Source organism: Palaemon carinicauda, chromosome 7 (assembly GCF_036898095.1).
Source record: "Palaemon carinicauda isolate YSFRI2023 chromosome 7, ASM3689809v2, whole genome shotgun sequence".
Classification (NCBI taxonomy): domain Eukaryota; kingdom Metazoa; phylum Arthropoda; class Malacostraca; order Decapoda; family Palaemonidae; genus Palaemon; species Palaemon carinicauda.
This window is the reverse complement of record NC_090731.1, coordinates 81,583,726-81,598,387: the sequence shown is the minus strand read 5'-3', so window position 1 is coordinate 81,598,387 and position 14,662 is coordinate 81,583,726. Positions and strand designations below refer to the sequence as shown.

Genomic DNA, 14,662 nt, shown 5'->3' with positions numbered 1-14,662 from the left:
CCATAAAACATTATTTCCGGACACTGAAGTAGGAGGATGTTTCTTTTACCATGAAGGAAGGTATTAATAATGAAGATCTACAAGGGAAGATGAAAATTTTAAAACACTTGTGCATTCTTTCCCCTTCAGTGAATAATGTTTTAAAAACCTTTGAAATTTCTAGTTTTTTTTGTCATAGCCTTCAAAATAAAAATTTAATTTCATCATTCGATCATTGTAGCCCAGCCAAATAATCACATAAAAGTCGTTCAAAACCGATGATAATCAAAGTACTAATTGACTGTGTATAAATGCAGCTTTCATCTTTTCCTGAAGTTTGGTTAAAGTTTACTTCATTTTGAGGTGCTGTATATCTTTGATGTTAAATATATTCTCAGAAACTTGTTTTAAACAGCCATATACACATGCACACACACACATATATATATCTATATAAATATATATATATATATATATATATATATATATATATATATATATATATATATATATATATATATATATATATATATATATACATATATATACATATATATACATATATATATATATATATATATATATATATATATATATATATATATATATATATATATATATATATATGTTTATAGTTTTAGAATGTTGTATGATTTCCATTTCACTTCTCTTGGATTTTACCCACATTTCCAACTTTTCTTTATTATATTTTTTGGTCTTTTCTGATAGCTTTCCTTGACCTTGTGTAAGAACTTTTCCCCCTATCTTTTGTGCTGATTCCAAAATAAATTTTGTTATATTACTGTTTAAGGTCATAGATTGACCAAAGCACACGCCACCAACGGAGATAATACCAATGATGTTATTGGGTTTTTTGAAAGGCCAGATAGTACTGTACTGTATTAGATCCCTCTCTTGTTACAGATAATTTACCCTTTGCTTACACATCCACCGAATAGTTTGGCCTAACCTTTACACACACTCGTTTCTTCATACAACTGATAGCTTGAGAGGGCTTGTCACTGTCCCTTGCCTCTGCCATTCATGACGGCCTTTAAACCTTTAAAGGTAGAAGAGACTCTTAGCTACGGTAAGCAGTTCTACTAGGAGAAGGACATTCCAAAATCAAACCTTGGTTCCCGTCTCGGCCAGTGCCATAGTCTCTGTGCCATGGTCTTCCACAGTTTTGGGTTGGAGTTCTCTTGCTTGATGGTACACTCAAGCACACTATTCTATTTATTTCCTTAATTTCTTTCTGAGTATAAAATCTATTTAATTTTTCTTTTCCCATTTGGGCTTCTCCATGTCCATTTTCTATGTTCCTTTTTATAAAAAAAAAAAGCGTTGATTATTTTCTTTCAGCAAATTCTCCAAGCATGTTTCCTGTCATTTCTTGTGCCTACTCCAAATTTAACTACTGCTGATTTTCCTCTTTTCATTTGAGCAACTTTTGCAATGAAATCATAATCATAATCACCATCATCATCATTATCACCTCCTACGCCTATTGACCCAAAGGGCATTGGTTAGATTTCGCTATTCGTCTCCATCTTAATCTTTTAATTCAATACTTCTCCACTCATCGTCTCCTACTTCGCACTTCATAGTCCTCAGCACTGTAGGCCTGGGTCTCCAAACTCTTCTAGTGCCTTGTGGATCCCAGATGAATGCTCGGTGAGCTAATCTCTCTTGGGGAGTGTAAAGGGCACGCCCAAACCATCTCCATCTACACCTCATCATGATCTCATATATGGCACTCGAGTCATCTCTCTTATAGTTTCATTTCTAATCCTGTCATGCCATTTAACTCCCAATATCCTTCCGAGGGCTTTGTTCTCAAATCTACTAAATCTATTGGAGATTATTTTATTGTCATAACATGACTCATGTCCACATAGTAACACTGATCTTACTAAACTAATATATAGTCTGATTTTTTTTATGTAATTTCAGGCGATTTGATTTCCAAATTTTGCTTAACCTCGCAACTGCCTGATCTATTTTTTTGTTTTTCAGTAAACTCTAATTCTAACGACACAGTATTGGAGATCATAGTTCCTAAATACTTACCTTAAATGATTCTACCTCATGAATCCTTTCTCCTTCCAATGATATTTCCTCTTCCATTGCATACTCCATTCTCATTATCTCTGTATTTCTTCTATTCATCTTCAGACGCACCTCATGGGATATTTCATGCATTCTGGTAAGCAAGCGTTGCAAATCCTGTGGTGTTCTGCTAACAAGGACAGCATCATCAACATACTCTAGGTCTGCTAAATTCCTAGCACCAATCATGTCCAATCCTTCTCCATCATCTCTTGACTGTTCTACGCATTACAAAATCCATGAGGAGGATAAACAACATAGGTGACAACACATTCCCTTGAAGTACTCCACAGTTCACTGGAAATTTATTTGATGACTGCACTAACACTAACTTTGCACTTCCTATGCTCATAAACTGACTTAATCAAATTCACATAATTAAGAGGAATTCCATAAAAGACACAGAACTCTCCACAAATTTGGCCAGTGTACACTATCAAAGGCTTTTTCATAGTCCACAAATGCCATCAAAAATGGATTTCTATATTCTACACATTGCTGTACAAAATGTCTCGAAATGAAAATTTGGTCAATGCAACTTCTACCTTTTCAAAATCCTGCTTGTTCATCTCTCAGCTTTTCATCAATCTTTCTCTCCATTCTCTTTAAAATAAGCATGTTATATATTTTCATAACAACTGATGTAAGTGTTATGGCTCTAATTGTTGCAATCAGTCAGGTCTTTTTTTGCCATTTACACCAACACTATTAACTCTCATTCATCAGTTTTTGCTTCTTCATGCTACATTCTATAAAATAATCTTTTAAGTATTCTGGGAGTCACTTCATTTTTGGCCAGTATTATCTCGGCAGCTATTCCATCGCATCCAGGGGCTTTCAATCTCTTTATTTTTTTTTAGGATAGCTTCGGCTTTAAACACACTGAATTCATTCATGGGCACATCAAGGTCTCCCCCAGCTTCAGGTATATCAATCAAATTATTCCCTTCATATGTTCTATTCATAACCTCATCCAAAACAAATGTAAATCGAGTCTTATGTTTTTCACTGATATCTCCAGATCTTCACAATAAGTTCCTATTTCTTCCTCTGTATGGGCTCGGTGTTAAAGCAAGAACAATTTACTGACAGCAATTCAATGCTCGCTAGGTCTACGATCATGCTACAATTTTGACTGAGATAATCATGGTTACTGTCCTCAATAAAATCTCCTGTTGTTGTTGTTGTTGCAAATGTTTGAATGATCTTATTTTATACTTTATTTTATTTTATAATTAATCCAGTAATTCTATCACTAATGTTTTTTCATTGGTATCTCTGAATCTTCATAAAATGTTTCTATTCCATTTCTGTAGGATGTTGATGTTGCATATGTTTGAATGATCTGCAAATCCATCATTATTACTACAAAATTCTTCTATATTACCTGCAAGATTTCTATCACTAAAAAACCCACTCCATTTTACTTGTTCCTTTCACATCCTCTGAAGCAAAATATATGGCCTTTTTTAATACTATAAGATTCCCAAGTTCTTCTAATATATCTAACTTAATTCTTTCAGCCATTTTAGTAACACAGCAAGATCTTTCCTAGACATGACCCTGACATTATATGTTGCAAGGTTCAGTTTCCAGAGGTGGCCTATTCTAGTCCAGAGAGTTTTAACACTCCCTACAGTGGGCCATAACTTCCAGCTACTCTGGTCAGTTGTTCCACTGCCGATGGGGTATGGAGGCAGAGACAGGGGTGTTTTACTGTTATCTATGATTATAATAAAAAAGGAATACAGTATAAGGTACCATAATAAAGTAGATTGTGTAAACCCCTTTTTAAACACCTGAAAGATGGAATACAATTGGCTACAAAACTAGTATGTACATCCAGAGTGATGGAATTCAGATATATATAAGGCAACTGAGTAAAAAAAGAAACATTTCAAGCTATGGAAGAGGTCACACAGAGAAGAGGATTGCAATGTATACAAGATAAAAGGAGGAAGGCTAAAAGATAGATAACAAGGGCAAGGAAGAAATGTTGGGAGAAATGGAATAAGAATCTCAACATAAAAGAGGGAAAAGAAATATTCAGGGTATCAAAGTGACTTAAAAAGATAAGAAAAAATTTAAAATATGAAATACATATACAAGAAGAAAATGGCAAAATAAAGGAACATAGCAACCATTATTTTGAAAAGCTTTTGAATGAAGAGGACTAATAAGGAATGTGATGCCTGAAAAAGGTTAATAAAATAACTCGGAATGATGGAAAATTATGAAAACTCCAGGATGTAAGTAGCACGAGATACTGTCATCAATGAGTTTAATAAAATACTGTATATGGATATCTGACAAAACAAGAGATAGCAATGAAAGAGTTAAAAGTCTTACATCTTAATTTATCAACATTATATATGACACTGGGCACATACAATGTTGCTCACTTAAAACAAAACCATAAAGCTAGCTAGTGTAATGGTTTGGTAAGGGTTTGCCTTTTATATGAACACATTATAATTTCCATTGCCATATATTAATTTTGTATCTACAATCAAAATAGTTGCCTCTGTTCTTCCTGCTATGGCTATTAATTACAATTTGACATATACAGTATAAACATATGCGCACACAAATATGATGCACAGGTGTTGACTTCAAATGAAATATATTTCATGAAGGTTTTCTTACTTGATTTTTGCGCTTCCATATTGGGGAAGTAGGATGATAGTCTGAATTATCCACTTGATCATGAGTTGACAATGGAGTAGCACGATCAGAGTTGGACTGCGAAAGGGAAGAGTCAGACCCTGATGACTGCACACTTGACATTGATCCATTATCTGCTGACCTATAAATGCAAAATATTTTTTCATATATAATGTATATTGTAAAAAAATTCTTACTCATAGGAATACAGTATAGCACTCCTTTTCTAACCAACTTTTCTTAGTATGGCCTACTTCCTCATCCACTTTCCTTGATCTGGTTTATTATTGTTATATCAACACAGTCAGAAATGGACCTTACATAAAGAAAAGATTTTTTTGTATGAGATATAAAATTACTTTTTGAATAATCATGTGATGTAAAAACCATTGTTTTATTAATGCTAGCTCATATTGTAGTTTAAAATGACAGGTTGAGAACAGCTAGCTCCCTGACTGTGATGATAACATCAGTTACATAAAGTTACATAAATCTTAATTCTGTTATATAATCTATTATGTCAATACCTTCCTACGGCTTACCTTGCTACCTCAGCAAACCTCTCTCATTTCAACACCTATCATTAAGAGATTAAAATGTCACTTTTCTTCCTATATATATACAAAACAACTTCCTTTCATAAGAATAAATTTCAGCTTAGCTAGAATTCGGCTGGTAGAACTTCAACACACTGACGTCACTTGGACTTCAGTCCCCTCTACAATCACAATCACACTCTAGACAATCGAGATCACGTATACAAACAAAATCATGAGTCTCACCTTTACAAATGTGTTCAGATCATTCTCAAGAACATGAGCAGCTATCAAGCTCTCCCCTTCACACACAAAGAAGGCGCTTAGTAGTTCATGTTCCTCAATCGTATGAATCGCGCTTTCCAGGAAACTGGGACTGGGCTCAACCATTGCACTTGCCAGTGATTGTGCTACATATTTAATCATCATGATCACCTACATACTTATGAATATTCTTTTCAAGGATCGCATGAGCCAGACAGCGCATCATCACTCAAGAGATCGTGAATAGCCAAAGAAGATATAGGTAACGAAAGAGATCGCTTGGCTCTTAGCGCACATTCATCACACGAGCTCCAATCATTGGAATATATGTATTATAAATTAAGTGTGCTCACACCTAGAGTTGCCAATTCTGCATACTCTTCAAGGGCTTAACACTTTCAAAGAGATCCGACCCCTCTAAAGTATTCATAATTGATCATACAAGCTTACCGGCTCGTGCCCAAACAATATCCTCTCCCCTTCACACCTCTTTAATTGGCTCTCACTCTTCAAAGAGACCAATAAAACAGTCGCCTGTTATCACAGACGGCTCCCGCTCACTAACATGAGTGATCCTGTACTTGCTACTTCCAAGTATATGAACTCTGGCAATGGAGGAATCTTTCTCCTAGTCACTCGTGTTCCCGCATATGAATGCTCTCCCTGCAGTAGGTGCCCTCCATATGATAGGCTCTCCTTATCTGACATACGGTCACCTGGCTTGCAGTCTTCTATAAAGAAGCGCGATCTCTCCTTTGCACTCGATTCTTATGAAAGAAACTTGAGGAAGCCTGGAGATGCATCAAAGTCAAGTCACCCACCAAGGCTAATGATCAAAATTCTTGACACTCATTTCCCAGTTGAGGAGGATATATCGGTGGATGACGAGTCACATAGTCAACCTCACATTAAAAATCAACCAAAAGATAATTCAGCAAGTTGGGAAGATTCATCTTCAAGAAAGTAACTGTATGAGCATTTACATTCTTGCAATTGAAAGCATTCCTATGGGAATAAGAAATTACCCATTCAGGACCGTGAACCACGAGTTCAAGCCTCGATGGAAATAACACCCTCTGAGAAGGACTTGACCCATGAGGGACTTGCGCACATCGGATAGTTGGTGCAGGGACATGGTCATAATATATATCAAGTTTTCTCACTGGCCACTACCTTACGGAAGCAATTTTAAAACCATTGGAAGGGATTTTCCCAACGGGGAAGCGTGAGCCCTTCAGAGTTAAGAGGAATAAAACAGTCACCCAAAGTGAGCGCTGGAGTTACGGAAGCCCTTAGTGATAATGGTTCAAGAGGTGGAAGAGGACACTAGGAAATACAGTCTCCTTGACTCAATGACGAATTGAGGGAAATCATGGAACCTATAGGTCCAAATCAGGGACCCACAAAGGCAGAGGCCAAAAACCCCGAAACTTAATCTACCTTTGTGAAGGTTTTAGCACTAATTAGATAACAAAATAATCTCAGGGAAGCATTGTGAAGCTTAGTGATAGGAGGCAAAACTGCAATTAACAGGAACTATTGTGACCCTCAGAGTTCAAAGCCTTCATTACAGCTTTCCGAGGGATCGAGCCCTTCTTCCCACCCAATTGATGTGGATATCATAATGCTGACTCCTGGCATGTCAGCAGACAGATTATACTGAAAATGTTTATGAATCTTCTGGATGAAATCAAGATTTTTCTTAATGAAAAGAATGAGATAGTGCCACAACTTGAAAATGTTGATTGGCTTTGTGAATTGTCATTTCTTGCACAAGTCATTTAAGTCATAAACTTCAATAGAATAACCAAAATATTTTTCCGCTGGCCAGCTATGTAATAGCTTTTGTAATAGTGCTAAACAACATTTAATAATGTATTGATATGTGAACACATCCCACCTGAAGTATGAAAAAAAGGAAAACAAGCAATTGGTAGCAGTCTGCATAAGCATGGTCATAGGCATGCTCTTCAGCTTCTCAGTTCTGTGTCGCTTATGTGGGTTGATACTTAAATTTAGTTTTTCCATCTTTAATTCTGTTTTCCCATGAAAGCTCATCTTCTTTTGTGAAATAAACACAATTCACATAAAAAATCAATATCCCAGAAATGGCCTGAAAAAATAAACCCAACCTAAGAATGAGGCTCACTTTTAGTCTAATTTATGTAGTTATATAAAAATGTTTCCACTTCCCCCAGTCTAACTTTCCTACTTTCAAAAATATTGATTATTTTCACCATGTTTGGATTAATACATCACAAATGCCCAAAGATTCATGAATCATCAAAGAAAGAGCATTGCTCTTCAATGTAGGTTTTGTCTTTTTATCTATAAACATAAAATGAAAAAATAAACAAGTTTTGCTCTTCTTTTTACCATTTACATTTCTAAAAATTGAGATTTTCTAGGATAATTTTGATATAAAGAATAAATTTAACTGTAATCATAACCATTTTTGTCTATGAGTCTAAGGCAGATTCGGCCTTACTTTTATTTATTTATTCATTAAATTTCATTCTACTTTGTAAAATAAATATACAGTACTGTAGTACAATGCTTGATAGCTTTCTGAATTAATTAAAAAGAACTGTATAGTAACTGCATATGCATTAAAAAATTACATTTTCTTGGATTTTTCATGTTCACTGGAATTAATTAAGGTAATTTTGGAGACTAGTTACTCAAGCAAGTTGCACATCAAAATAAAAAATTTGGTACAAAATTATCTATAACTATATGTTGTACTTTTCAAAGTTAAGTTCTATCACATATAACATACTTTCTTCTCAGGTCTCCCTCAATGACTGATATCTTGAAAATCAAGGTATTTTTTTTTTTTACCAGAGAGCATTTAATCCTTACTACAATCAAAGGCATAGTATGTAATAGCCACATGTAAGATTTACTATCAAAAGGCGTTATGTCGCAATTTATTCAGGCTATGAATGATACAGAATTAAAAATTCATTCCTTATGGGCTACTATATGAAATATGCAACTGTTAAATAGAAGTTTCCCATTGGTGAGCTTTGACAGACTTTGCCTCATTAAATGATAGTTTCTTTAGAGTAACCAACTTTTGCCATTTCCTTAAAATATAGGAACTAATCGGTCTCTTCTTATATAAGTAAGATATCCCTTCTACAAAATTATTTTCATTCAAAGTGACTTTCACTTCACTAACTGATACCTTATTACCACAAATTACTGCATGACAGGGAACAAAGCAGAAATGAACAGTTTTGATCCAAAAGTAAATATGAAAGAGCCACTCTTTAAGCTTCCTGAATTAACGGGTGGAAGCTATTAAAACTTTTTAGGGGTATGACTCAGGCCCATTAAAAAAATTTTACTGTTTGAGTCATTTCTAACTTAATCTACTAATCTGTTTATCATAAAACAAATTTTTCTTATCAATCCTTATTATCTAATATATTTTTTTCAAAACATATTGAAAATAATAATAAAGATTGCAATTTTTCATATATAAGATTTTATAACTTTCTAAAACCCTTCTATGAATTTTTAGAGCATAAAATTTTCTATATCTTCATATACATGAATGGTAAATATTGGTCAATAAACAAAAGAGTAGTTTCAAATTTTCTATGAAAATTTCATGTTTTCAAAAATCGGCTTCAATGTTACTTTTAGTAATCGTCTTTTTAACTTTATTAAGGAATAGATTGGGCTTTTAGCAGTAATTATACCTCACCAATTGGGTTCATAAGGACATAATCATCATATTTCAGGGTTATTGACTAAGCAGTGATGAGGCCCCTTCCCTCAAATCCAGAAATACATACGTTACTTGTACCAAATGCCCACTAGTGAGTAAGATGTTGCTAGCACAATATATTCTTGTTAGCATGCTTTCTGGATATTTTTACTTTATTCATGTTTAGTTATTGTTTCTGACACTTTGTCCATCTTTGAATATGACCATAACATAAAAATTGTGAATATTATGAATAAGCAAAAAAAGATACATTACGAATATAACTAAGAAACACGTGCAACCAAAACGTTTACCTTAAGATACTATCTAGAATCATAGAAAACCAAGAGCCTCCTATGAGGTGTTAGAAAGAATTGTTTATGAGACACTAATCTAAATATATTTTCCTCTAACTCTTGGAAAAAAGTAAATAAATATGTGCTTAGGTCAGAGGAGTTGCTAAGGGGCCTGATACCCTTATGTAAATAGAAGAAAGGAATGTTTTAGCAATATTTTTTTTATTAAAAATACTATTTGAAACAAATTACAGACAATCTCCATGCCAAAATTGCAATAACCTGAATATCCCAAATCCCAAACTCCAATGTCTTCACCCATGCTGCCATCTCTGCAGTAAATACAGAAACAATCAATTACTATTCTTAAATATGATTTATCCTTGTGGACTAAAGTAAATAGATTATTTTCTTATTTCTAGTCATTGGTAGAGTACACTGTTTAGCTTTACATGATTTTTATGTATGCATTTTTGAATTACCTCTTCTATGGGAGTGGTTATCTTAATGACAGATTTTGGTCATATGGATATTTAATGTGCTACTCACTGTGAATCACAGGGAAACTTTATATCTTGAATTTTCTGCCCCCCTGAGAGAAAATCATCAATTTGATCAATTAGTCTTTATCTGAAAGGTCATTGATGTTCTTTGATCACCAAATCTCTTTAAGAGTTTCCCTAATTTAAAAAACTCAAGGGTAGGTTACTTGAGGCACATTTAATTCTGCATATATACCAAGACCTAATTCCTTCCTTTAGAAATTTGCACCAAATTTCCACATAAATGCTCTCAACAGGCAAAGATCTACAGTAATTGCATTTGTGCACATTATAAAGCTCCTTATGTACAGCATCCAGTTCTCCTAATTCAGTTTTACAAGCACAAGAATGTACTTGGCAGACATATACATAGAATCATAGCCTAAATAATGACTTCTTATCTGCTTCCTAACTAAAACCAGTAAAACTTTTAAAATATTAAGAGAGAGTTCTTGACCTCACAATTTAGACTATCAGCGTAACTAGACCAGGCAACCTACAATCAAATATTATGCACAGATATTTCACTTCTTATACATACAGTAAAATATTACCTTTCAAAGTTAAACTGGGTACTAATTCAGTACATTTACATCTAGTATATTGTAAAGCCACAGTCTTATATGTAGAAACCCTAAAATGATGCTCATTTGCCCATTTAATAAGGGCAATACTGTACTTTTACAATCTACGTGGCTTGCAGACATTTCTAAACAGTTTACTAAGGCTGTCTTCTTGGCTCCAAGGTTATAAATGCAATAATTCGTTTTCATTAAAGAAGGGAAGGACCAAAAGTGAGGTCACCTTACACACCAGGGCATCTTATCTCATCAAATGACTGAAAGATAATTTTAATTCTTTCAAATGTTCAGCATTATTTCACCAATGCATAGAAGTCAATTTTAAAGGTGACTTCAATACATAAGAAATTTTTTGTTGCTTTTCTAAAGTGAACATGCAGATTGTCGGGTGAAGAGCTCCCTATCTTTTTATGTTTGAATGACAAAAAAAAAAGTAAATATTAAAAAAAAGTAGTATTTTTTTTCTAAGAAAACTTCTTATTTGATAAATTGGGCTTCAATTTTTTTTTTTTTTGTAGAGATAGACTGAATAAACCATAGTAGGTATAAGTTTGGGCTTTTGCAGTAATCGTCGTCATCACTGGAGATCATGAGAACATATTCATCCTTTTTTACACTTCAGGGTTACAGTATTTTATTAACCTGTGGTGAGTACTTCCTTCAAATCAGGAATATTGCTCACTACTCCACACACACAGATAAGCTACCATGTACCATATACAGACATGAACAAAACGGGCTAGGCTAATATATTCTTGCCTGTAATTTTCTGGGCAACTTATATGCTTTTGACCTATTTAGTTATCGTCTCAGATACATAATACATCTTTCAGAAAAAAGTTGTAAATATATAAATGATCAGATGAAGAAATAAGAACAAACCTTATGAAAGAATTGCAGAAAAATTTTACTTACGAATACTATATACTGTAGTATTTAAAAAAATGGATAAACTATGACTCAGAAAATCATGAAGTTACTGTAGATGGGATACAAAACTAAATGACTTTCCCTGGAATAATTGAAGAAAAGGTAAATAAATAAATACCCAAGTCAGAAAAAGGTTGTGTTTGGGACTAAACACGCTTACATAAATGTATAAAAAGGACTTGTTAGCAAAAAAAAATTTATTCAAAAAACAATTTGAAACATGAAATATAGATGTTGAATTTCCAAAATTCCCAGCAAGAGGCTGTGAGTCACGCTCCGTAAGGCTAATTTAGTTAACATGAGTATCCAAAGCGAAGGTAACTCAAAGTTTTAGCCACAATGAAATATCGAATATTTTTTATGGATTTGATGACTTTTTATTTATTGATTGCATGTCCTTTTGGAGGACTCAGATATCAAAAGGGGTTTTGATATATACAATTGGAAATACAATATGCAGTACATACTGTGTAGAAAATTTGGGTAAACATTTATTCCCAGACTTTGAAGCATCAAAATTAAGATCCCTTAATATTGTCAATAAACATAGAATCAGCCATCTTAAGGGTGCTGGTCAAACAAGAACCAGTTTTCCATTAAAATCATCACCTGGCCTAAGTACTAGTAACCTTAAGAATTTTTGTTTACTGTATTCTCTGATGCACTCCCCCAAATTGCATGACTCCTCTAGTGAAAAAAATTTACAGTTAGTATTTAACTTAAATATCCTGAGCATGTATTGTGAACACTTTGCAAAAATATTAGTTAGTCTACAATTAGAATTGGTAAAAAAGGACCAACTCATCTTGCAAGTGTAGAAGCATTCCGCCAGAAACCTTCATCAATGTTTCTTTGGTAGCCATTTTTCTCTTATAACTTGTATCAAGAGGTCATCAATAAAAAGTGTATGCAAAATTCTAGAGGGATAAAGAAAAAGAAGCCTATAACTACCAATGTAAATTAGGTTATACAAAGCAAGCTAAACAGAAACCCCTTCCTCTTAACATCTTCACAAATAATTTCATACTTTAAAATACAATGTTAAAAAAAGGGTAAAATTGGGAGGATTCCAGCATGGTTAAAGTGTCATGAGTACTAAATTTACCACAGAATAGACCCATAGCTTGATATCTACATAGGGTACCCGATGAAGCAAAGCCACAAGTCTTCTGGCCTGGGCAACCTCATCCAAGTTGGAGGAACCTTCGAGAAACTAATAACAAGCACTAGTAGTCGTCTTAGAAACTTTGCATTTGTATCTGTCTCCGAGGAATACAGACTAAAGATGGCATTGAAATAAAATTCAAAACATCTCTAACCAATGCCTCTAAAGCTGCAGGAAGCTTTCTTGTCTACAATGAGCAATCTCATATTAGTAAAACACTTTAACCTAGTATCTGGTAAGGAAATGAAGTAAATAATCATGTACAGTATTTGTCAAACACTTACTTAGTGCCTCTGTCTTTCAACTTACTGTATTCAGGATGTCAGCAAAATTGATTGCTTCTGAGAGACCCAGTCTCAAATTTAGTGAGACCTCATCACGATGGAAAATAATTTTACCATGATCATCCGACAAAACAATGTTTTCTACAGTAGATTGTTCCTAATACATTGCCTCTTCACTGCTCTACAATGAGAGGTTCTTTACAACTATATACATCTTGATACTTAGAATATGTAATTCTATACAATAACAATAGAATGAACCTCATAAAAACTTACAATAACAGCAGATTAGAAAAGTGGACGGGTAAAGGTTAATTAAATGCATTCTCTGAGCCAAGAAAATTTTCCAGAGGCAAATCATGAACCTTGGAAGAGGTTTCAGGAAACGAAGTCTGAATAGGCTGGTGCTATCAACATAAACTAGACAAGTTGTGACTAGAGAGGGACAAGTAGGGAACAGGGAAGAACAGACTTGCTCGTTCAAACCTCACCCCACAGTATCTCAAAATGATTAAGTTATGTAAGCTCTAAGGAATGTTGATTCTGACCTCAAAATGATTAACAGTCCAGTAAGCTCTCAAGAATGCAAATTATTTCCTTACAAGAAAAATAACACAGATTTCACAAAATACAAATCTATCAAGACTATCAGATATAAGACATGCGGTAGTTGGAAAATATTCTGCAATAACAGAAAGTCACTTGAGGGAGCAAAGTTACTATGCATGTTGTGCAGCACTATCTTAGATATTCTATTTGTCCTAAGGGATGCAAATTTGCACAAAACCAATCTAGCCAGTATGGCTGGGTTATCTAAAAATAGAAAATAAAAAAAAAATTTTACCGACGAGAGGATCTGAGAGAGAAGTGCTTGCAACACTTGTGAAATATGAGCTACAAGAAGAATCATTAGTATCAAACTACTGTGAGTGACGGGAATGGCCAAAAAGCAAGCAGTTTTACATACCAGTTGAGATTATGACACACAACTTTGTGATAAAATTAACTCTATAAGCACCTAAATCCTGTGTAATACCATGTCAATCACACAGAACCCATAACTTTTCTTGCAGAAAGCTAGCCGGAAGTACCACAAGAAGAGAGATGATGGTATAAAAGATACTTTGGTCTCTTTACAGTTATGTATGAGAAGGAATATGATGTGAAGCTAGACCCACATCAATCTCTGCACCAGGGAATAAGATTCTGATTCCCTCATAGCAGAACACCTATACCAAGTCCTAGGAGGATGAGTGTTATGTGACTCCAACTCCAATACCAGCTCTGGCCAATTCTGTTTATGAAGAGCAGAGTATAAGAAATTCTAAAACTTACCTAACTTAGATGTACTAGCAGAACTAAAAGAAGCTGACAAGTGAATGAAGCAAGACTTCGATACACAGGAAGCCCCATGTGTTTCAGAGGTTTTAGAGTAAACCTCCTAGGATTACAAAATGCCCGTAGGGACTGACCAATATCTTTACTTAACTTTACTTTGAGGGCTACTTTTCCAGTCCCATAGAGCAGGGGAACCCAACTCTCTACAGGACCTCCCCTGTTGTTTTACCTTATTCGTTCAGAGTATTTAATGTTT

The 14,662-nt window shown here is 34.2% G+C and overlaps 1 protein-coding gene across 9 annotated transcripts in view; it reads right to left on the bottom strand.

Annotated features, from left to right (window-relative positions):
• Positions 1–14,662, bottom strand: part of siz (Brefeldin-resistant Arf-GEF family protein schizo) — a 389,510-nt gene that overhangs the window by 108,117 nt on the left and 266,731 nt on the right. For all 9 annotated transcript variants that reach the window (XM_068376730.1, XM_068376731.1, XM_068376732.1 and 6 more), the window contains one exon: positions 4,735–4,894. In XM_068376730.1, the coding sequence (XP_068232831.1) occupies positions 4,735–4,894 (160 nt within the window). The remainder of the gene's footprint in view (positions 1–4,734; positions 4,895–14,662) is intronic.